The 26,277-nt window shown below is 37.1% G+C and overlaps 1 protein-coding gene across 1 annotated transcript in view; it reads right to left on the bottom strand.

Annotated features, from left to right (window-relative positions):
• LOC139726285 (uncharacterized) overlaps positions 1-20,294 on the bottom strand; it is a 39,364-nt gene extending 19,070 nt beyond the window's left edge. Inside the window, exon 1 of the mRNA XM_071637353.1 lies at positions 19,853-20,294. Within this exon, the coding sequence (XP_071493454.1) occupies positions 19,853-20,294 (442 nt within the window). The remainder of the gene's footprint in view (positions 1-19,852) is intronic.
• Positions 20,295-26,277: the final 5,983 nt, after the last annotated feature.

The raw sequence follows: 26,277 nt of genomic DNA, 5'->3' as shown, positions 1-26,277 counted from the left end.
ATAGTAATCAGTCTAGGAAATCGTATCAAGAATAACAACAAAGCAATAATATGATATCTCAATAGATTCATATATATCTCAATCTAATGTTCTGATAAAAAATATAAAGAATCAAACTTTCAAAATACTTTCAATATCAGTAAGATACTGTGTTTATCAAAGATTCGAAACGTTGAAAAAAAATCTTTTAACTTTTACTTATGATGACTCATGATGACCAAACAAAACTGCAAACTTCATTCAGGAATTTCTATACTTCATAGTGTGCGACGTCACTTAACTTATTTGTACATTTGCAATGATAGAATTCATTTAGACGTGGAAAAATATATATGATGCCGATTTAACTGCGCGTGATTAAAACAAAAGAAAAAAAAGGACATAGCGTACATTGAATTCAGCTATACAATTATGTTCCACTGATTATTTGAGGGTTAGAAAAGTGATTTGCACGACGAATAATTACAGCTTCTAATGATACATTTTTTTTGTGATATTACCGATTTAAAATTATGATTTCATTCCACTATGATATGATTATTTTCTCTCGGGGTCAAATAGAAAATAGTTGACAAAGTATAAGCATTAGAAATGGTGCGCGTAACACATAACTGTAACCAAAAATATTTCTTTTGAATATATGAATTAACAAACAACAGATAGCAAGAAAGAAGTTATGCACTAGCCAATATACACGCGAAATAGACATTTGTCCCTATGAACTGAACCAGATACCACGTATCAAATTATAATGTGTATTGTCGAAACAAATGCGCCAAGATAGATTTAAATAAAAGCTCTCAATTCTGATCTTCACAGTGTACACGGTTGTATATTCTTGGAGCGCTACGCCATAGCTATCCCAGCACATTAAGTACATTATAAGAAAATTCCTACAGGAGCAAAAGAGGGAGAAGAGGTAGAGAGAGAGACAGGGCGAAAGATCGTGAGATGGAGAAAATGTAACATCGAGTTTTTCTCACGTTCAGAGGTGATACAGGCATATAGTTTGAAACCTTTGACAAGGAGTAGAAAACATGCAGTAAAAATCAAAATCTTGCAAGCAAAATGATTGGCAGGCACTCGGCGTATGGTCGACGGGTAGTACTAGTACTATGATCACATCGGACTGACAATAATGGGAAGAGTTAGTTCTATACGAGGTGGAGGGGAAGCGATGGATAGCTGCATGACAGATTGGCTGTTCCGAGTTTGCCTTCCTGTGACCTCTAGCTTTAAATACCCGCATCTACACACAACAGTACAACAATCACCAACACTAACACCACAACTAGCACCGCCACTATAAAGGAAATTTAAGAGTATGATGAAAGAGCACCTGTTTAGACTTCCTACGGTCAGGAGGCAAAGGGATTAATATTATTCATAAATTACGTCGGTAATAGGTCGAAAGATTGTGTAACTTTTATTTTAAAAAAAATCAAATTTTCAAAATTCTTTTTATATTTTTTAAATATCATTGTCCTACTATGACATCACGAGTGGCTGTAGTTTTCTAACCCCTTGATCATGTTGATGACTGACCCCTTGTTTGAACCAAACCTAAAATGTCGAAAGATTTATATTGGATTGTCCGATTTGTTCCTCAAACATCACCGGTGTATACCATTAATCATTTCTGCATTCACTGAATCGACATGTGTATTTTAGGTAAAGTCTCCTTCAATGACACACATTACTCTAATCAACAGGTATTTATAGTGGAAGATATATTGAGCAGTTCAAGACAAAACGCATTAAGGTATTCTCTTTAACGTTTCCAATCTTGCTAGTATTATCATTGTCATTGATAAATCATTTTGGTCGATCTCCTTGGAGGTTAAATCAAGGTAAGCAAGGTATTAAAGCCACATTATCACAACAAACCCCGATAAAGAGACTGTCGTTACCAGGAACAATATTATTTCCTGGTGATTGTCTTTTGTTTTCTGCTTCAGACAACACATGATTACAGGTTACAACTTAGATTATCTTGCTTTTCTTTCTTCTTCTTCTTTCACCTCTTATCTTTCATCTGGGCTAGGTGTCGAGACTAAGATGTGCAATGCTTCACCGAAACAATAGAAACAATAGAAATGACGCGTTTGATTGCACAACGAATTAACTCCATTCCAGCTGATTTGAGATATTTGTGATATTTGTGATTAAACCTGTATGAAAACAACCGAAATGATAAGAAAATCTAAAATACTTTTGATCATAACTTCAAGAATATTTCTCGTTATTCAACAAGTGAGATATCGTAGAAAGATTTTATTTTGCTCTATCTAATGATGGACTTTCTTTAAAATAATCAAAGATTGCAGTTAACCCGTTTTGCTACCAAACTCTTCAAACATAAAAAGAGGGAGGAAGAGGGATGGATTGGATGGAAGGATATATATATATATATATATATATATATATATATATATATATATATATATTTACACATGGTGCACTCAAATATTCTGCCAACTATCGATACTTGGAATGAACCTGATAGAAAAAGAAAATGGATTTCCATCGATTCTATCACAATTAATATGGCAGAGTAGCGATATCAGAAGGTTCGAAAATTTCAAAGAATAGATTCTTCCTTTTCTAGGAATAAGAATCGAGTCTTTTGCCAAAATATCGCTTGAAACTGTCAAGTCAGCTTGGTACTGTAGATTAAATGAATGCAACAATTTTAGTAGAACACATAAGTGAACGTTTGAGGAAAATTTAGAATCCATTCAAAAATTACGAATGTTTTAAGCTTCTCTATACAGCCATCGCTCTATATTCAACATTTCTTCATATTCATAGCAAAATGAAAGAACGCTTGATATACCTCTGTCAGAAAGAAGTTGAAACAAGTCGAGGGATTTTGTACTTTTCACTAAAAATGAAATTTTGTGGAATTTTGTGGAATTCTCTTTATATTTTCCTTATATGATTGTACATACGTGACATCACAAACTGTATTAGTCTTCTAATCCATAAAACTTTTAAAGACTCTAAACGTTTAAACGGATCGTCTGATTTTCTTCACACGTTTGCTGATGTTTTCAACTTATATCGCTGCCTTCACTAAATCATTTCATTAATATGTATACTGGTAAGTATCGTTGTGCAAGTTTGATCATGGAGGTACAAACGTACCTCCATGGTTTGATCATAGATTCTTCTTTCGCGTTGTGCGTCCCCAGGTATTTATGCACAATAGTTGCACTGTGTGCAGGCTGGTGTAGTTTTACAGGCATACAGCTCACCGGACATTTTCACCGGAACCGAACTTGCTGACAGGGTCATTTCCGAGTTTAAGACCCCCCCCCCCCCCACCCTCCCCTCCATTGTGCTTGAAGTTAGAGATACTCGATTTGTTGTTGTTGTTATTGCTATTAGTTTTGTACAATAAGAAAAAAGTCAAAGATACCATTCTATTCAATTATAATCATGACGGTAACCTTAAGGTCCTGTTTTGTTTTACAGGAACCTCAGATAATCGTTTGGCCGTCACGTGCACTCTCATTATTTCGACTTGATCAATAAAGCACGAAAACGTTACAGTATCGTAAGGTCGATTACTGCATCACAAATGACGATTGCACTCCATTGATTTCTAATGTCACCTGGGAAGAAAAGTTCCGTTTGTGGTGTTCATACACTGTAAAAACATCGGTGTTAGATTTAACACCGTGGGTGTTAAATCTAACACCGATCAAACTTAAATAGAGGACCACACCCACAGGTGTACAAAATGCACTGTGATGGTGTTGAAAAGTGTTCACCTGACACTTCGTGGTGTTAATTTGACACTGTACCTGGTGTTATTTTGACACTGTACTGGTGTTAATTAAAAAATGACACCACATGGTGTTGATTTGATATTTGTTGGTGTTAATATCAATGGTTTAACACCCGTCCAGCTTCAATAAGAGACCACACCAGCTGGTGTTACTTTGGTGTAAATCTATTTTCACATTTTTTCAAAAATCTAGTATTTTAACGTAAAATTCCTGATCGTCTTGTTTAAATTAAAAATCAACGAGAAGTGCAGTTACTAAAAAACTCTTCAAAAAACAGTTTTATATTTGGAAATGAAAATTTAACACCAGCTCGGTGTTCACTATTTAACACCGGAATTTTTGCAGTGTAGAGTGTCAAGTATCTCCAGATGCCAATGATGCATAGAAACTCTAGAGGGAAGCATGATGAAAACAAACCGATTCGTCCCTCAACATCATTTTGTACATAAATACAACGTACGGGATCGAACGGACGCGTAAGGAACCGATCAGGCAGCAGTCTAGGAGATTCAAATTCGTCTTCCGCTGCAGCAGCCACTGTGAACACTGTCGTAGAAGACGAATGATGGTCGTCTGTGCATGGATCGAGTCATTGATTATAGCAACATCTGGGTTACCGAACCGATTCGCACATCCTGGCACTTAGCCCAAACGGAACTAGACGTAGAAGTAGCGGCTTCCGGTGGCGTCGAAATCTTCCAAGATATCTTAAAGATGTAAGGTAGATCGTTTGCCTGAAGCGTTGTGGCAACTTTTGCTTAATCCCGGCCCCTCCCCTTCTTCTTCTTCTTCCCTCATTGATTTAAGTCTGCGAGTCCATCAGTAAAGGACTGGTCTTCGGCAAGTTTCAGAATGATGACCCAATACACCTGCAAGCATGCACATCCACACCCACACATACACCCCCCACACACACTCAAACAAACATACACTAAATTGTATTCACCCATACCTTGCAAACTTTCTGCGTACACATTCTGAACGGGAAAGAATAACTTCTAGATTTTTGACATGGCTGAACGGCGCGAAGCCTAAAGTTGAATTTTGAATGCCTCAGCTATAAGGACCATAGCCATCATAGAGCATGCGATAAACTGCTTTCAAGTTGAACCTAAATCAAGTTCACTTGGTTGATGGTAAGTAGCTACGTGATTCACAGGATCTCTGTATATCCTTGACTCCGCACCAAAGTCTCAGTGTCCGCGCATCACTTGTTTTTGCTGTTACTATGGAGGTTGCCATGGGGAACCAAAAAAATTATAGTTAATCGGTACCTCTGTGAGGCTGCCAGTTGCGGATTCAACCTGTTTGATTTTTTTTTTAAACCAGTGTAGTTCCTAACGGAAGATGACGATAGCTTTATATTTTGACTTCTTGATTCCAGGCCCTTATATAGCCTCAGTAACAACGGGAAGGCGCACTGAAATACAGGGAAATTCAAAGCGGGTTCTTCTTTTCGTACTAAATCAGAATGAGAAACATCTCTGGAATGATAATATGGCGTCGTAATCGATTAACTTGTCATGTCTTGAGATTTTCGCTGTACCTTAAATCTATCTTTTTTTTCTTTTTTTTTAGAGTTATGGACCCCTTGATCGCTGAATGTCATTAAAATTAAGAGGCAAAATTCATTGCCTTACAGGAGGAAGTTCATATTAAAACTAAAAAGATATTATTAATGATACAAGCCTTCACAACACACCATCTCATGTAAGAAACTATTTGATATCAAACAACAGCTTTAGGAATTGCTATATTTTTCATGTACTGTTGGAGACGACTCGGCTGCTATTTCCAGTTTGTTATTTTTCTCTTCAATATTACGATATAATTGCTTGTGTTCTTGCAACTGATTGACAATTTCCCCATGTCGACATCTTATTCGTGTTATTGTAAGCATTAGGGATTTAAAATGGTATATCATGTGTTGTATTCAAAACGAGGCATAATTTTACTTCCCTGTTCAATTCATGTTTGCCAAGCTACTGTCAGTTGGTTTTCAAGAAAGAAAGAAAGAAAGAAATGAAATAAGTCGAATAAATTGATACAGCTATGATAGTATGTCTTCTGAATTCAGTTTATCCTGCAACTGACTAGAACTAATTATCTGTGATGAATCGTAGTTTGACACTAAACACAAGAGAAAAGGTGTAATGACCCTGACCAGTAAAACAATTGAACACCGCTAGAACCTGCCCCGACCGAGGCTAAACCTAAATTCTTGAATGCCCATCACATGAAGATGGGCGTGAATGATGGGGGTGATGGTGCACTCTTGACGCAATAGCTTCGATGGTAGTAAACAATGAATAAACAATAAATCATAACGTTGTTCCCAAATTGTTCTGGGAAATAGTTCTACATCAAAACAAACGAGTTTGGTTGACTTTGGAAAACGGAACAATGATGACAACATCACAGTACTTCCGGTTCTATCACGTCTAACATCCGTACCTGCCCCCGTTGTTACGCGTGTCAAAAAATCACCAAATAAATCACTGCCGGTTTGATAATTGCATCAACTAACTATGTCTTCCAAGTTTCTGCAAGCGGAGTCTTGGTTCACGTCATCAACTACGTGACTGTACTACCGAGTGCGCTCCTTTTCCCGTCGATCCTTTTCAATATTTACAAAATAGTGTATCACGTAAAAATGTGTTCATTGCTTTGATTCAAAGAGAAAAACTACTTCGTATTAAAATAAGGTGGTCACTTGCGCTTGTTTGTGCTCATGGGTTGACCAGTTTATACGAATAGTCTTGACATTTTTGCAGACTACTCCAAGATGTTATTTCATGATATAGGTTGAACTTTTACCAGTATTATAGCGTGATCTGACGTTGCCCGACATGATACTACAAACGATCTTACTACTTGACTTTTTGATTCGCCTTAACCCTTTTCCTCTAAGTATTGTTATTTCCTGTAGATTTGATACATGGCAGAGTCGTGTCAGAATATCAGTTAGCTGATTACACTCACAAGACGGTTAACTCTCTCAGTAAAATGGACGATTGAATGTCCTTACAGATATAGAAAAGCCTTATGTTGGTAATAGATAGATAGAGTAATTATACTGTTGCCAAAAAACAAACAAACAAACAAACAAAACATTGAAGCTTTCGAATGAGTAAATTGATGCGGTCAGATTATTAGAGACTCAGGAAATTTGTCCATTATATCGAGAGTATGGTACAAGCAATGAGTAAGGTTCCTTGCTTAATATCAACGTGAATGACGCAAATTATTTAAGAATTAGCAAATTAATAAAAGAAAAGAAATGAATGAAAGACATATAAGGCATGATATCTTACCGCCTGCGTCCATATTGCTTGCCGTTGCAAGAGAATCGCCCACAACAAAATAATTCCAAATGATTCCTTTCCCTGATCTGCACCAAAATGAGACTCCTTTAGTAAATAAAGAACTGACAGTTCTGTGTACTCGTGTTTTGGTATAACTTTCCGAATAGGCTTAATGTTCGTGGGTATTTAAATGGTCCCGAATTGAGTCAGGGGAAGTGAGGACTCTACCATTCCAGTGGAGGTAAAGCCACATCCCATTCGAAACGCAGAGTAATCGCTTGATACGATTCTGAGCTTAAAACTCTATTTGTTAATGCAATCAAATTCGTCGATTGTGGTATCGGTGGTCATGGCTCCAGGTAATGAGATTTCTTTTCCTAATCACAACTTCACTTCCAATCCGACTTTAATCGGCCTTTTAACACACAGTATGTGTTGCTTTTATAGTCGGAAGAGTGCCACCATTGAGTATACGTGTATTGAATGGATATGTTTATAGAAACTTGGCATTTAAAGAAACATGTCTATTACCCGTCACCTTTCTCATCGTCCAAAGAGTCCAAGATGATTATTTTACAGACCTAAAATGTTTTGGGCCATATTTCTTTTTTTAAATCCCTCTATTTCATCTCTTTCTCCTATTCCGCCCTCCTGCATTGAATGCATACATATTCCATTTTGTTTGTGTGAATCTCATGCATAAATGCTGTTATATAAGTACGGAGACCCTGCTGCCATCTCACCATAGATTACTTCGTTGTTTGCTATATCAGTTCTCCATCACACACACACACACACACACACACACACACACACACATACATGCACACACACAAACAGATAAACCCATGCATGACACTTAGATTTGGTAGTCAGGAACAATGAGAATAATTATGCTTAAGATAAAAAAATATATCGATAATTCCAATGTTGTACACATTTTTAGCTTTTGGCATTCAGATACGGGGTAGTTCAGATCTGTTGATTTTTAAACAAAATATAATAGTATGATATTCAACCTTTTTTTTTTTGTCAGCCAAGTTGACTTCTTCCCCGCTTTCATGGTCTGATACTCCATCGTGATAGTAAAACGTCAATGACGATAAACAAACAGACACGATTACTGTCAGAGAAGTATTATTTTCGATAATCTCTGCAAAAGGGATTAAAAACTAAATCTTAACTTGAGGTTGCCTGAAAGCAGCTACTATCTAATGTGCGCAAAAGAAACTGTGACAGCCGGACTGGAATAGTCCACTTTTGTAAGGTGTTTAACTATGTTACACATAGGCCTAGAGGATAGGACCTACTTCCTTCGCGGAGGTCACCCACGACAACCTGGAAGCTATAGCCGGAAGTTATACCGGGGCTGTGCCAGGAACTAGTGCACACATACACCAAATCTCGAGAGTAGACCAAGACGCCAAGACGCAGGTGGAAATCTCTAGCTTCCGATCAGAACTGATGGAAGCCAAACATATTCATGTTATACACACGACTTTCAATAATATACAGTATGTGAAACGTATTTGCCTAGTCTCGAATCAATTTTCTTTTGCTTTTACGAAATATCTCTGTCAATAAAAAAGTACACAGCTCTATGTAACTAGTTCTTATTTCACCAGTCTGACCTTGATTAAAACTTCATTATAGTGTTTTATACACACGATTTTAACCCGTTGAGGACGAGTCCCGAGTATATTCGGGCAAGCGTCTATGGGAAATGTGTGTTGTAGCAAAATCAAACCGTCTTTAACGTGTTGATAATAACTATGAAACGTTTTTTTTTTTTTATTCTCGAATTTACTTTCTCTTGCTGTCAAGAAATATCTATGTCAACAAAAGTATACATCTCTGTGTATTTTGATTCATTAGTACCAGTCTGTCCTTGATTCTCTATAGAACTTCATTATTTTGTTTTTTTTCTTTTATCTGCCTCGAAAGAAAAGAGTTAGAGAGAGAGATTCTTGTTGTTGATAGGAAGTATCTTTGAATGCCAAGTGCATGGAATCATCAATTTTGCCTAGTGGGAGCTGATTTCGACACTATGGAGATCTAGCATTTCGCATGTTTTAGAAAGTACATGGATTTGCTTTCTGCCAATGTTTTTTTTTTTGTTTTGTTTTTTGTTGTATTGTTGTTTTTTCATATGATATTCCGACCTCTGTTATTCGAACCTGTCAGCGCCCCTCCGGATAAGCCATTTGGCCGGATATGGGAGGAAACAGTGTTTATGTATACATGTATATTAGTACAAACTACACTGTATAGGCTGCGACCCAGTGCTAGCTACGTAGGTAGTATACACAACAACAGTAGTGTAATTCATGTTGGCATTCATACTTAAAATTATAGTCATGAATTTGAAGCATTTTACTGTTGAATTCATATTATGTTTCTGTACGGAATATCGTATACATATAGGTAAATTGGTGAGTTTTGAAGGGGTTTTGATAATGTTTGAAATCACTTTTTCTTCTTTTTCTTTTTCTTCTTTTCTTATTGTCTTCACTGCTTGGAGGCGTCCGGATAATAGAAAAATCCGGACAAGAGATCGAGGGCCGGATAATCGAGGTCGGACTGTATTGTGATCATGTTATACAAGTATCCGACGACAAGTTCCGTGTATAATTTCAAAGGTGAGGTCGTAGTCCGGAAGTTGTCATAACAATAATGATACATATACATCTTGGCCTTTTGCCAATCTGACAAAATTATGCGCCCACGATCGCACCTGACATCACTGCTATACCCAGTACCGATAGTATCACTATGCAAGATGATGTGAATGTACATTACTTGTGTCACTTTTTTCATGATATCCGTGAGAGAGGAAAAGGGAAAAACGCGAAATTTTTCTTTCTAGTATTTATCGAACAAGCGCAGATGTTTATTATATCTGTGCTCCTGTGCAGAGACGAACAACAAATATTATTTCAGTGGGAGAGATCCTGCCTATAAGGGTGTGTGTACTTCTGCCCACTTCTATAGGATTCAATTCTGACAATCCAAAGTGGCTTTTCTTTCTTTTCCTTGTTGTTGTTTTTTTCTTCTTCTTTTTTATTCAAACTGTAAAATCAGCGTGTTCCTCTGGTCCTGTTTGTTATTTTTGGACACATTAAACACTCTGATTTAAACACGCACACAAAAAAGAATAAAAAAGTGTATATTGATGAAGCAAGGAGATGTTGGTCCAAAAACCGGGTCATTATTGGACAGTGTATTCGTGGTTCCGAGGTCAAAGTTGAGTAAGTTCACCCTCTTTAATAATCACTGCAATATCATATTATCATTCCTGCATTATCTTGTATGTGTGTGTGGGTGTGTGTGTGTATGTGGTTTTTTTTTTTTATTCTCAGTGAGGTTTCACTCGATTGGTTGCACTAAACGTCCGTCTTTTCACAAGGAACGATATTTGGCAAAGTACTGTGTCCACCACCTCCTCCGGCTCTGGACATAATCTTAAAACAAAACAAAACAAAACAAACAAACAAACAAAAAACTGCACATGCGAAGGTTCACATACCCTGCTAATCGATACATATGTATCTAGCGCAGATATATTCTTTTGGAATGTGTAATTATAATATGTATGCCTGTATATAATGCTTTCAAGCCTCGTCAAATTGAACGCTTTAATTTCACAAGAGATTTTCTTCGGTAATCTACATGAATGTTTTCCTATGATTTTATCTGCTATTTATGCTCATTATAAGTATATCTTCACTAGGATTTCTATTGTTATACATTTTTTTTGGTAAAAATCTTGAATGGATGTAATGAAAATAATTTTCGACTAATGGTAGATGTAAATACAAAAGTGATCAGTTGTTGCTGTTTGCGAATCATGTCATGAAATCAATTAAAGGCATAAAGAGAAAACAGAGAGCTATACAAGCTAGTAAGTAAGCGATTTACCTATATTAATTGGTCAATTTTACCCACATTGATAAAAGGCAGCTATCCTTCCTTGCACAGTAAATTGGCATCGTTATTTATCAACTTGAAAAGTTCGAAATGCTAAAATATCTTACAATTACATTATCATAATATCATGTCTCTACACAGGGCTCGATATTGGCTGTTGCCCGCTGACCGGGGCCACTAAAATTGATGTCGGATTACTAAATTCTCCCAAACACTATCTTTTGGTAGTCCGATGAGGCACTTGAAATTGAAAATGGATTTTTACGTTCCCGTTTATTTCAGGGACACTACATTTTTTTTTTCCGGGCCACCAAAATTTCAGATTTAAAGATTTTATTAGTCCGACAGGGCCAATAGAGAAAAAAAGTTGGTGTCGAGTCCAGATTATTCATTATACACAATGTACATTTATATGGCATATACGAATATGTATAAATATTTGGAACAAGACTGAATGCAGCGTCTCTCCGCGCCCGACGAACGTGCGAACGTTTATACCACAAATTAGCACAAATACGATCAGATCTCATGATCGTTTTGTGCAGCGCGCGCAATCCTAGTAATCATTGTGAAAATCCGCACTGTCATCCCTGATGAAGAGGAACGATCCTCGAAAATTTGGATTATTCATTAAAATCAAGATTGGCAATTAATGCATTTCCTGCATTCCTCTGTTGTGACATTATTATTGCTCTTTCTAGTACTGCCAATACGCGGAACAACTACAATATATATATATATATTGATATATATATATATATATATATATATATATATATATATATATATTAAACATGTTAAAAGGACGGTTACGAATCACTCATCTCCGAAATGCATGCTTACAGCTGCACTCCTTATGGCCGAGTATAAAGATTTTGGCTCCTAGGGACGTTGAAAGAGGCAGACAGGGTGTGGCATGGGGTACACGCGTACCCCTGTGGCCAATTTCCGCTAGAGAAGAAGATTCCAGGGCATCAGCCAGACTTTAGATATAGTAAACAAAAACCTACATGCGCTCTCAAGGCAAGAGTGAGGCAATGCGCTAAATGCGTACACTTCCAAATATTATTACCTTAAGAATACACAAAGTATCTAATACAGGTTTGCACAACACAAAGAGTGAGCACGTTAACTATTTTGTTTGCGAGACGTTGATAATACTGTAAAGACGCACAATTTATATAACGATCTCAGTTTGTAATGACAATTCAAAATTCAACATCTTCTGCATGAGCATATTTCCACTATGGTAATTTTCTCTAACATTATAGTCTTCATTTACGTTAAAGCTACAATTTTACGGGATGAAATTCCGAGGACAATGAAACTTATCTCAGTAAATTTAGCCACCTTATATCTGTCCAATGATACAGCAGGATGGTTGTGTTTTTTCATTGTTTATCCGATTGTTTTGATTCTGGTCAACCATGAGGATATTTCCGGCTTCTTTCCGCAAAGTTCGTTCATCAGTGGTTGCCGTTTATTCTATTTCCCTGTGTTGGCTCTCTTATGTAAAGCCAATTGTTGATATATAAGGTACTGAATCGACGTTTATATAGGTGACGTCAACGTTTCTTAATCTTTATTATTTTTCGTGGCGGAAGATTCCTTTTCTTCACGCCTGTGGAAATGACTGAAGCAAGCTTCCTGAAATCGATATGTGTTGTTAAATTTTACACTCTCACCTGACGATAGATACTTATTTCCAAGATCTAAAAAGTAACCAACAACAAACAAACAAACTACCACCACCACAACAACAACAACAAAATGGCAAGAGCTCATGTGGACCTTAAAACGAAACATCTCTGACTATTCCGGTTGACAACCATGACAATAGAAGGATTAACAAACAGATCAGTGGAAATTTCATGATTCAGAAGAAATAAAATGACATGAATTTTGAGAAAAACACAAATTATCAAACACTTGTGTTACTGTTTATGAGAGTCTTATAACATGTCATCTTTTAATAGAATTCGAGAATTAATATTACAAAGGATTCAAATTTCAAATAACTATGTTGTTCAAAGGCGTATTCCTTTCAGTGTGCGATTTCTTCTTAGGGCATTTGAAGGAGGGATGGAGTGTACGACATTGCCATTTGTCGGTTTGTGTTATTGAGAATTTTTCCTCAAGCTTCATGCGAAAGTGGCATTTTAAAAATTGGACGTGACCTTCTCTTCAGTGCGATTCTAGATTCTCTCTGTTTTTTCGTGGTTTTTTTTTTCTTTTGGTATGAGTATTCGTATTGTCTTGTATTGTAATGAGCTGTTCTCCCACGAGAGGCGGAGACCTTTTTGATCTGTCCATATTGTCTTCCTCTACGTAGTCAAGCAGACGGTACCTCCCAACCATCGACCTTTGGTATTAAACTCCCAAGTGGTTGACCAGTGTTTAAAAAAAGTGAAAGTTCTGTTGAGCCAAATCAAAAAAAAGGGGGGGATGAATATATCAAGGAAAGAGAGAGAGGAAGGGTCCTTCATAATTACACTAGGCTAGAAAGCTTTGCGCTGTTTAAAGTCAGTTGTAAATGGATATTTTCAATTAGCTTAGCTCCGACACCCCCCCCCCCCGAAAAGAAAAGGTTGTCGTCAAGATGTATCGCCACCATGTACACATTATACAGAACTTCCTTTCACAATCCGACAATAGGCCGGCTTACTAACATTTGTTATTCAGATTTATAGAATTTTGCTTTCGTCCTTACGTGGTAAAAAGCTATTTCACTAACTTGTACCTTACAAAAAGTTTTTAATACTTTGAATCATGTGAGCACTAAAGGTCATGTTTACCTTTGGGAGCAGCGATTTCAAAAATGTTCAAGATATCACATTTGATGCATATGTGTAGGTCAGTTGTATCACAAAACATCCTACCATATAAGAATTTTACAGTAGACGGTTTAGTCTGGAAACATTTTTATTATAACCATTGTTCACATTTTGTGTAGGGCCTGTTTAACAATACTTAACACTGATATACTAATTCAAATATTTACATTGGTTGTTTCTACCCGTAATTCATATTTTAGACCTATTTTGAAGCATTAATGCTGGGTTTTTATTTCATCTGCGAAATGGTTAACTGTGGCTTTAAATCAGTTGTTGCTGTAGACATCGGGCAAACCTCGGGCAATCTTTTACTGTTTTAAGAAGAATCATGTATTGTCAGGAAGGCATGCCAAAAAAAAAATCGAGTTATTATGTTATGTTATTTCAATAATTGTTACATTCTTCTGCCTTCGGAGATGTTATACGAAGATAGATTGATGGTTTATGTAATATACCTGGAGTAAAGTCATCACACGACATGGTTTCCTCTCAGTAAAGTTGGAAGTTTCATAGTAATATTCCATGTACAAACTAAACAATAAGCTCTTCTCAACTTGGATGACCGCACAAATAATCAATACAAAGGACTGCTTGAGAGCCCAATGACAATGATCTCATCAAGATCATAATCAATCAAAAGGTCGTCTTACAATCAACACCAATCTATTTCAAAACTAGCTTGTATTGATCAAGAAGAGTATATATAGTTCCATCGATGACATTAGTTCACACAACTTTCTCTTGGTGGCATATATCTTTCCTTAAGATTGAGAGGGTAGTTAAAGGTTCCTAAAAGACAACCTCTAAATGAGGAGCTTTCACGCTATGATTACAGGTAGGCTCTACTTGAAGACATAGAATGGCAGGGCAAGGGAATGTTTATATCTCAGGATAGAAAAAGATAAAGTTAACGAATTGAAATAATACAATTTATATCCCCAGCAAAAATAGGATAGTGGAGATGATAGACAAAGTATTAGAATGGAGGAAAAAGGCAATAATTGAAAATATGATAATAATTATATTTGGTGACATTGATAACCTTCAAATATTGATATATATATTATGATGGATAAGATAAAAGTAACATTAACAGCTGTTGTTTGGAGCATGATGTCATTATTATGCACACGACTGCTGTTTTATATTGTATTCGGAAGTATTAGTCTGTAACCATTATCATGAAGTGCAGTACAAACCTTACTATGAACAAAACATGTTCTGCTGGGTAACAATTATAATCATATTGGCTGTTTGGTATAGAACGTGTAAACCTTAATGTCTGTGTTAGTGTGGTGAAGTGTATAATTCACATCACGTACGAAGCATAGTCCCAGCGCTGAATGGGGTATAGGGAGTCAAAATATTATACAGTACCATGGATGGCCTGTTCATGCATGCTTTCCTTGAGACGTTAATCATTCTGATCCGTAGAACGGAAACCCCAATAGCCTCGTCGATGCGTCACTATGAACTCATGACCTAGACAAGGCGACTACACACAATGGAAAGAAACTGAATTAACGAAAATTACTGAAACTGCACTTGTCTAGGGTATTCTAATTCAATCAATTAAAAAACTTTGTGAACCCTATGATGAGAGCTCTTTCATTTGCTACAGAGTTCTGAGTTCTAGGCTCTTTCTGGAATACTAGTTACACGGTTCTTGAAGCCTAATGGTTGTATGTGCAAGGGAGTGTGCATGTCAGCAACACGACAAGAAAGTTTCTAATTGATGTGTTTTGCGTATGTACGCCGCGAACACCTTATTCTACGATATAATTTATAGCATGTGTTTTATGGGGATCTATAGTCACATTAACTGTACAAAGAAACGCCTGTTCTATGGGAATTTGTATGGCATGCGGAGATGAAAAGATCAGATATGATTAAAATGAAAACATCCATAGATTTCCTTGAGTACAAACGTCGAAAGGAGTAAAGATATGACTTGTGAAACGGTCTATTTGGTTCACATCCAAAACCCACACTCTTAAACACGCACACACACTCACATTCGTACTTTAATATCGAGACGGTAATTGAAAAACGTACAGACTTGGTCTCTGTTGAACCAGACAAAACATGGAATAGAGACGTGTTCGATTATTTCAGGCATCAATGCCTTAGATCACAAAACCTCGCTCCTGTCGACAGAATGTCATGTCAGGCTCCTGTATAGATATTTTGTTTTGACATAAACTGCACGTCCGGGCTGAAGCGGTGACACCCGGAAATGGGGATGCGTCAAAGGGCTGCGGATGGACGGCGTGCCCTACACCGACCAAATACAGGCAACCCGTGCGGCTGCGGACTTTGCCAATTTGCATCAGCCCATTGATTTTCGCGAAATACCGTGAGTCAGACACTACTGAAATTGCGTGGTTTGTTTTGTTTGATCGATAGATACTTTATTTTTTGCAAATCAATATACATAAATTACATAATTATGAACATGTGGAAACATACAAAGTATATCTAAAACAGAGTCGTTTGACTTGCATAAACAACGATATAAGAGGAAATCAATGATTATACGGTATGCATGTCTATGCAGCAGGGATTACAATAACAATTGTATTTAAGAAGCGATTATGCAGAGGGCCGCCATTGTAAACATTGCTTGAAAAGATGGCCGGCCCGAGGAAAAGGTAGGGACGTACTAGATTCGTTACAATACAAATTCTGCTGCGGAGATAGCAGGGGAAAATAAACTCTGATGTGTGATGGTGGTGAATGTGCGTGCAAGTGCTTGAAAGTGCACAAGGGCTGATAGGCTGGAATTTAGAATAATAATTGGTTTGCTGGAAGAGGGAACGACACGTGGTAATAGAAACACAAGAAAAACAAACCATATACATTGATATACATCTGGTTTTGTGGGTGTTAGTGTTAGCCTTCATGTTCCCATTTAGCTTCATGGACAAGCTGTTATGGGGATTATATCTTGAAGGTTCAACGTTCAATATGAAATGATAGGGTTTGGGTTGTTCTTTGTGTTTATGTGTGTGTGTGTGTGTGTATGTGGGGGGGAGTAACTTTCTGTAAATTGTTTACAATCCTTATTGACAGTGTAAAAATGAAAAAATGATTAGGAAAGCTTGGGCAGTTTCAGTCCCCCCCCCCCTCCCACACACACACACACACACACACACACACAAACGAATTTGTGTGTTACTAATGCCAACAGGCACAGTTGATGAAGGAATTGGGCGGGGTTTATTTTATTGTTTGTTTGTTTTTTCCCAATTTTTTTTTTCCAAAGTGACTAAGCAAAATGACGACACCTCTAAATACAACATATCATACATACATACATGGTTTGGTGTTTTCCTGCGCGAGACCAAAGTACTGTACATGTGCAGCTATCGTGACAAAGTAGCAGTCATGATACATTGTGAAATGAACGCATGATAAAATATCAACTGTGCGAGTAACATGAACGGAGGAGACTACAATGCTTACTACCCTACTGCTTCGAGTTATCATCACGACTGGGTTTTAAAGTGAGACAAACATAGAATAAAAACTAGCTGCATTCTTATTCAAAGGCTTTGTTTCGCAGATTTATTTTGAATAACAACATAACCATAACGATGTTACCCAGCAGCCTATGTCCTGTATTCTTGTGCGTGTTCTTTGACATTGTTTTGGGCTTTTTTATTTGTAGATTATAACAATATTGCCGATTAAATTTGTATTAATGCTGACAGGTTGGCAAGTTGAAATTCAATTCATGATCCACAGTGTTTGAATTTTGTTGCGAAAGAGTTAGAAAAGCAAGAAAGCTACATTGAACCGAATCTAATCAACTCTGCATATTGCTAAGGGGCTGAAGAAACCTTCAGAACTGTACAGTAATAATACCCTATGGCGATTCTCTTGTGATCTACGATCCATTAAAAGGAAATTGAGACGCTACACCAAACAATACCTTGGCATAGATATATTCAAATATGATTAAACAACAAACAGAAGAGACCAATTAATACTGCAGCTTCCTCCCTCTATTTCTAAACAGATCAAACAATAAGTTTGCCTGGTGTTTACGGGTCGAAGAGGACAATCTTAACGTAAGTATAAGCCTGTGCCTCTCACCATTTTAAACAACAATCAAGACAATGAGATCATTTCGATATCATACATACATGATAAACCGGCGTGTTATCATGTCTCGTCAATATATAACACAACATAGATAGGATTAGCAAATATAGTGGTTCAAGGAATTACTAAGGAGATGTTCAATGTTATAGCTTCTAAACACGTCATTTCTGATGTTCATCGATTATTTGCCCGGCTACCATACATGGCTATACGCCTTCAGTAACTGCTTAAAGGTATCATTAACTACCAAATTCTACCAAAGTATTAAAAGACAAGAGTGAAAGACAAGGGAAATAAGTGTCAGTTATATTTAGTTCAAGAATGGTCCGTGATTCTGAATCATGACTTCCATCCCTTGTAGATCGTGATGGTGTGATATCATCAATCCAAGGGGGAAAAAGTTACAGAAAGTCCGGTGCTTTCCCTGGGGCCTCATACTTTTTTTTAAAGCACTTCAACGCTTCGGATATAAACCTTATTTTCTGCGACTCCGGGTAAATGGTTAGAACCGCGGAAGGATAGGATACAGGATACTTCATTTTTCGTTGAATAGAGACAAAGAAGGAAAAATAAGTGCGTTGAAGCACCTAGATGTCATGATAATTATGTAAGGAAGCCACTCTAATTGTAGCCAATTACGGTGTCACATCTTTCGTCGTTCTCTCAGTTGAGGATGATGCAGCACTATGCTTTGACACAATTTTTGACTGCTATACGCAGGTGGTTTTTTTTTTTCTTTCTTTTTACAGCAGAAATTGGACATAGCTAATGTTGTTTCGTTATTTCTTTTTTTTAAATCAGTACATTGCGCACTGTTAATCATCATCTGATTGATTTGTTCTCTGGATTTGATTTCGTAATTTTGTCCAGTGTTTGTTTTTTATTGTATTGCATATTTTAATATGTTTTATCCGTGCATGGACATGTTGAAAAACAGCCCTTGGCTGAATCTGGTTGCCGTGCTTAAATAAGTGAACGAAATGAAATGAAGCGAAACAAAACGCCTGACAATGCTTCCTTTCGGTCCTACAGACGAAGAGAAGGCGGAGATCTTTCTGAGAGAAAACACACACACAAACACACACACACACACACACACACACACACACACACACACACACACACATACACACATCTTTCCCCCATCTTTCTTAGAGGCGAGATAACACATTGAATATTTCCTCTAAAAAAAACTCCTCATACACCTGCAATTCCCTCATATGTACTTATGTAATTTCATCAATTTTTCCAAAACTCTTGTTAATCTTATGATATTTTTATCACATAATTCTCAATGTTCACGGAAAGTTGATGTGTGATTTTGTTATCAAATCATTTCAACTGTCAGGGGCATCCTTCATGCTATATTCATAACAGACGAGACAACCCAAGAAAAAAACCGGAGAGAAACCTCTCTTGGAAATTAATATATACATGTAATAAGGAAATCTGACACTTTTATCTTGCAATTTTGAATGTTCGAGAATTGTCAGCATCTGTTTTGTATGCTAATCGCATATGGATATGGATATAGGTAAATACAGAAATAATTTATCCAAATGTTATGATTATGATGACAACCTTTTTTTATGAGGGGACTGCATACTACAAGTTCTGCATTATAGCAGTCCCCTCCATTTCCAGCAATTTTGTTTCTGCTTTTACCCTAATGATATAACATTCCTTTGTATCTCTGTTGATAATTTACCTAGTAGGTGTCTTTATTACATGTTATTAGGTTCATCGCATTGGTGTACCGATTTCGTGACATTATCTGTACATGCGAACATTTCATTGTATTCCTAATTGTTTGCTTGTTGGAAATGAAATAAATCAACTTAACTTGAACTTGAACCATATTAAGGAGAGAATTGCAAGAGCTCACCATTCTCATCGTCATCGTCCTCAATGGACTCCATCTTCGTTGACATATCAAAACTGTCTCCATAGCCATCGTCCTCGTCGATAGGAGGGAACCTCGTGAGCTTCCTCGCCGCCGGTTTCTGTAACATCGGCGTCCCCTCCCCAAACGCGTCCTCGTCCTCCTCGTCCCACCCATCCTCTACAGTCTCACCTTCGTGGTCATAGACTACTTCCGCGGTGTCGATTTCTTCGTGCACGTCCTCGGCATCAGGTCCGGGCCGTTCCTCGAGAGGGCTGTTCGACGACGGCGTGCGTGGGTCGACACGCCCAGCGCCGATGTCGGAATAATCCTGCGTATCGTTTCCTCGTTTTTTCAGACATGCCGCCTGTCCGCGATCATCACTGTTGTCGACTATCGCTCCCTTCAGCTCTTGAAGGAAGTTTACGCGGCCCCTGACGTCCATAATGATCTCTCTATTTTCGTTTTTTCAACCATGAAGTCGATACTATCTGTCTAACTTCAATAGCTGCTATCCACAGTTCCACAGTGACAGCCACGTATACTGTCTCTACTAGCGTTGGCTGTTTTTCACTTTTCCCCATTCCCCCTCTCTGAGAAGAAGGGACGCGAGAGTTTAGGAGGGACCGATGGGGAAAGGAAGGGGGGTGGGTGTTGATCTCTTGCCAACTTATTTCTCTCTGTCGCGACAGACTTTTCTCTTGCTTCGTGAGTCGAAGTTTGGGAACTCTTACTCATCGCTGGTGCTTGTTTGCTCTGTTCGATGACAGGGAGTCTCTTATGTCTTTCTAGCCGCCTATGACGTGATTTACCCTTGATTGTTGCTTTGTTTTGTTTTTGGTTTGTTTTTAAACATCCATAGGTTAGGTAGAACATTTTCAAGTCAGTGCTCTACTTTGAATACTAATTGAGTTGTATAGATAACAGTCGAATAGACTTCTTTATGCATATTCGATTCTTATTCAAAATGAAGAGGAAGAGAGTTTTAATGAATGTTAGCATAACATCTATAGCGGAACGATCGACTATTGTAGAAAGGCTGTCGCCTTCATTGACTGTTAAGTGTTGCAGATATTTCTTGATACCTGTACAACTCGACTTAAGGAAATGCTACCTTTCCCCCTCCCCCCCCCCCCTCTCTCTTTCTCTAAGAAACACAAAAACACACAAAAAGCAATTTTTATAACAAAACTTGTTCAATACATCAGAAATATTGTCTTGCAAAGGAAACAATGCAAACCAGATATTTTTAGTAACTAGCGCTAAAACGCAATAATTGAAACAGACTTTGTATACCTCCATGCTTGGTCGAGTGGGTAGGGAGGGGGATGTTGGTCTGGGATTTGATATCAGTCGATTTAACATATAAATACTCCGATCTAATCATTGGTTACTGCTTGACTGGCGGCACACAGAAATTTTACTCAGATTTTATAGATATTAAAGGCAAATAGAAAGGAACTGTCAAATAACATGCAGGAAGTAACATGGAGATTCATTGCAACATCACTTGCTTAAAGCTTTTATGATTTCATGTATTTGATGTATTGTGTATTTGTCCAGCTTTCCTTGGCCTATATCAGATAATTAGGGACATATTGAGTTTCCCATACGTAGAACGGTGAACTGTTTCCATGGATACTAGTGATGATCAAATATTTTTGAGAGAGAGAGAGCGAGAGAGAAAAAGAGAGGGAGAATAAAGTGAGAGAGAAGCGACACCATCCCGACACAGAGTGATGTCCCATTATGTTTTTGTTTTGGATTCAGGTTGTTGTTTTTCTGCTAACTAGAGTAAGATAAGTTGCCAAGCAAGTGCCAAGTAGAACCAATTTCCGTAGGTACGGCGAAACAGGTGGATATGACAATCAGACCTTCATCAGACACACAGGAAATGACGTCAGGACACTACATCGCCAAAAAGTATCATACTGACAAGGCGACGGAGCATTTCCATGATAAAAGAATCTTAAAACTATATCAAGTTAAGGACTCATTTTTACATCTTGTTATTCCATCAATGATTTCATATCGCCGCTAAGATATTCATCAAAGAATCATATGTGACCCTGCATCACAAAACCAATACAAAGTCGCCAGACTGGGATTTTTAGTTAAGGGCAGATTCTGAAAGAGCAGATTTTAATAATGATGTATAACTCAATTCAATGGACTCTCCTAGCCTATCTAAATATTGGACAGAAAGCATTCTTTCTGGCAAAGTGTGAACTGAGAAAAGAGGCTCCGAAGTATATCATTATACACTGTAAGGTCCATTTCAAGCGCTTATTCTTTATCAATCCGTGCTAGCTGTGCAATGAATGGGACAAAAGAGAAGGATGTCAACCACCTTAGCAACAACAATGAAGAGATTATCAGATTCAGCTGAAATTGAGCACCTTCTCAACATACTGCCAATAATCAATACTAATTTTCAAAGCAGTAGCACCATCCTTTCAAAAGTTATTAGAGTTGAAAGTGAAGAGTGTATAAAGGATTTTTAGAAATGAAATGAGGCTTCCAAGACATACGTAATCACACTATTCTTTTAAAAAAAGTGTTCTAGAAAAAAATGTTAAAAATCACAATTTCCCATTCGTTTTTGACCTTAAACTTGCAAATAATGTAGAAGAAGAATAGCTTTTTTTAAAGATATGAAAAACTCAAGATTGACTGGTTGACCAATTTCACTTTTTTTGAGTTCTCACGTAAAATCACTTTTTGTTGGTTTTGTGATTCACGGTCACATATGTATTTTAAGTATGATACATGAAGAACAACTATATACAGTACCACATGATTAAAATGATTACATTTGAATAAATGTACAGGAACACTGAGAACATCAGAACCACCATCACGATCACAATAAATTTACATAACCAAATTGTAAAACCCAAGTGACATTTATGAATTATGTTGGTGGAATATCCTCCCCTATCCCCATGCAGGGTGGTTAAGATATTGTGTTTGAACACGTTGCCTCTGATGCGTTATAAACTCCCGTAGGTTTAATATTTTGCTACTGTACTTAGGAATTGGTATTGTCAAAAATGGGATACTTCGTTGGTTTCTCGTCTGTGTAACAACTCTTCACTACACTAATTTCTATCAGGTTCGGTGCGGAGTTTTCAAAATAATATCTTTCTTTCATTTATCCTATGCCTTGTCCGCCTTGGACTACTTAACATAACAATGTCAGAATCTCGGAGCTTGGGTATTTGTTCCATGTTCATCGTGTCACTGCCGGCAACCAGGGACAGCCTGATGGTAGTGTCGCTGCCCGGAAAGCAGTAGATGACAGGTTCGAGTCCCACTGGTTCCTTTTTTCCGACATGTTTGTTAATTTACAGATCAGCAGTTGCGATCTTAACAAATTTTCATTTGTAGAGGGAGACAAACTGAAAAGACTCAAACCTGAGCCTTCACCCCTCTGAATAATATCTTTCTTTCATTTATGTTTCTTGCGTGTGTTCGTGTTTGTGTCAGGGTTCGTCTGTTGTTTGAAACTTTCCTTCTTCTGTTTATTTTTATTCCCTCAAAGTTAGTGCCTACATTTCTGCGTGGTATATCTATGCATCAACAAAATCAACTCAATGACAACAGCAGCCTACTGCATGGCAGCGTCATGTATAACCCTTCTCCTATAATAGCTTCTACAAGTAAATCCGTTCTCATTCGACTATGATCTTTACTTTTTATAATCATAAACATTTTTTTTTTCATACGTCAAAAATTGTCCACATATTTTCAGACATTTTTTAAACTGCAGTAAGAGATCGTAGCAGGTCCTTGCTATGCACATTGTACTCACGTATTCCATAGACCTTCAGGGCTACTGCATGAGTGCGAAAAGTAGATAATCAACGTGTACGAAGTGACAGCGCCATCTACTGATATTATCAATAGATCGCAGCCACGACATTACACATTATCCCACCCCCCCCCCCCCCCCCCAAAAAAAAAAAAAAAAAAAAAAAAAAAAAAAAAGGGAGGTGGGGTCGGGAAGACGTCATTCTTACCCGTATAATGCTGTGGGTTGATATTCAATAACTATACTTGTACAAACAGTATTCTTTTAGCAGGGTAGCCCTTTCAGTTGGTTAACTGTTCTACCAAGGGGCCCTGCAATACTTTCTTTTCTCTGAACATTGCAAAGAATACATCTCTATTCTTGTTATTATCATGTACAGAAGTACCTTTAAATAATCCATACTGCATCATGCATTTCTTACAAATTGATAGAGTAAGCTCTTTTGTGTAATGTATGATTTGCATGTTAGTCACTTTTTTTGTTAAATAGAAACTAATGATAAAGACTATCACATAGCTTTCATTAGTGTTGAGCGGATTGTCTGATTTTCCTCAAACTTCTGCACTCAATGAGCCCATTTCTTAATCCCCTGAGTTCCCCTTGAAGGCCCTCACAATGACTGTACAAATTGTGGAACAGAATATTGGATAATATCGAATGTTCTTGAAAAAAGAAAGAAAGAAAGAAAGTACTTACAGATGGAGGTTAATACTGGAACACTTTAAAGATACAGAAGATGAGATCACATGTGACAAAACTTTCTAATACAAAACTCATATACCAATATAGCTCATAAGACTTCGATATGCATCTAACAAAAATCATACTTTCTGCAATGATAACTTTAAGAAACGGTAAATCAATCAAGATGAAATTTCAGGATATGAGACTGTGATTTATTTAAGTCCTGTTTTGGTTTTGTTGTTGTTGTTGTTGTTTTGCTGTTTTTTACTTTGTCTTTTGTTTTTTGCTTTTTTGGGATCGGGCGGGGAGTCATCTTTTATAAATGTGTGAGCGTATTTGTATGTTGTTACATTTTAAAATTGGCTTACTCTTAGAGTAAAGGCAATTATTATGATTCGGTGAATTATTCATACTGACATCTGTAACAGCAGCGTAGTGGTAGTTAAACAGTAGCTGCAGACGCTAACTCTATCTTCGTCATAGTGAAATTTATATTCGAAGCTCATCAGCATCCATTTCGAAGCATCTGTTCTTTCAGTGAGAATCTTCAATGTTCGTGACAAAAATATTGTGAGACCTTAACTTTCCCTTGCAGTTGCTTAGTTGTCATTCATTACTGCCACGCTTTATTGTATCTGTCATGCATATCATGCCATATGTGCCAGGTCAAACACGCCCTCAATTGCTTCATCAGTTCTGTTCATTATGCGATATCGTGTACGATATATTCACTTATGATACATGTACCTTGATACGCTATGCTATTATATTTTGAAATGGTATGTATTCTGTTACACTGCATTCTATTCCCTTTGTTTTTCAATTTTTATATTTGTTTGTTCAGTTAATGCATAACAAAAGTACCACTGACTCCCTATACGATCTTTTGAAACAAAATCTTCTGAATCATAACATAGCTCAGCTCTAAAATACCACCACCATAGCTGAAAATCAAACGAATCTAAAAGGTAATGGTTCTTTAAGAAGGCATGTTCTTTATCATTCAAACATAGATCCAGGCTGTTTCATTACAAAACACCATGGGCTTTGGACAAAGTAGTTATAAATAAGTAAATCACTCAACTAAGAATTATTGCAAGTATACCATTTGTACAATAAATGCTAACGAAGACCACTGTGGTTGTAAGTTTCTGATTTTCATGTTGAGTGATGTGAACAGACCTTGATTCTGAATAAAAGCGAGAAAGGCGTTAGTAGTTTCAACCAATACAATCCTGTATGAACACAGGAAAATGAAAGTCTTTTTTTGTTTTTTGTTCAAGAAATGAATAGCCAAAGTAATCAATACAAGTAATTTGAAATTATTTATAGTAAATGCTACTATAAATAGCAAAATTATAAGAATATATGAAAGGGAAATAACCTGAAAACTTGAAGTCTCTTTCAAAGAAGCACACACACACACACATACATACAATAATGTATGCTGTAAAGGAGAAGCTCCAGCTGATCCATAATAGGCCAAGAGCACTAGTTCAAAATAGGCTTATGGTAGAAACAAACTGACCTTTTCAGGATGAGTCTAGAAATATGTTTAGAATACCAACAATCCTAATAAATTCTCCCTGGGCTTGTGCCACTATCAAAGATGACGTTCTTGGGTTTTTTATAACTTTGGAGGTTCATTATCATCAATTAATACACATAAAAAATATTTATTGAATTATTTTGACACACACCAAGTACCGGTTACACACTTGAGCTTTTCCTAACACCCATCATGGCGTCAAAATGGGCGCCATTACTGTTTTCCATGCGATTATAACAACATGCAATTTTAACCCTAAACTATGCAGGTAGGTATCACCAATGTACTCTATTAATGTCAATTTATATGTCTCGACAGGAGGCCAAAAATACTTATCCAGAAGTTTTGAAACACAAAGGCATACAATAAAAACCAAAATAA

Source organism: Diadema antillarum, unplaced genomic scaffold (assembly GCF_040938485.1).
Source record: "Diadema antillarum isolate AM-2024a unplaced genomic scaffold, OU_Dant_1.0 seq00000082_RagTag, whole genome shotgun sequence".
Taxonomy (NCBI): Eukaryota; Metazoa; Echinodermata; class Echinoidea; order Diadematoida; family Diadematidae; genus Diadema; species Diadema antillarum.
Note: the sequence above shows the minus strand (reverse complement) of the source record. Positions and strands in the feature narration are given on the sequence as shown.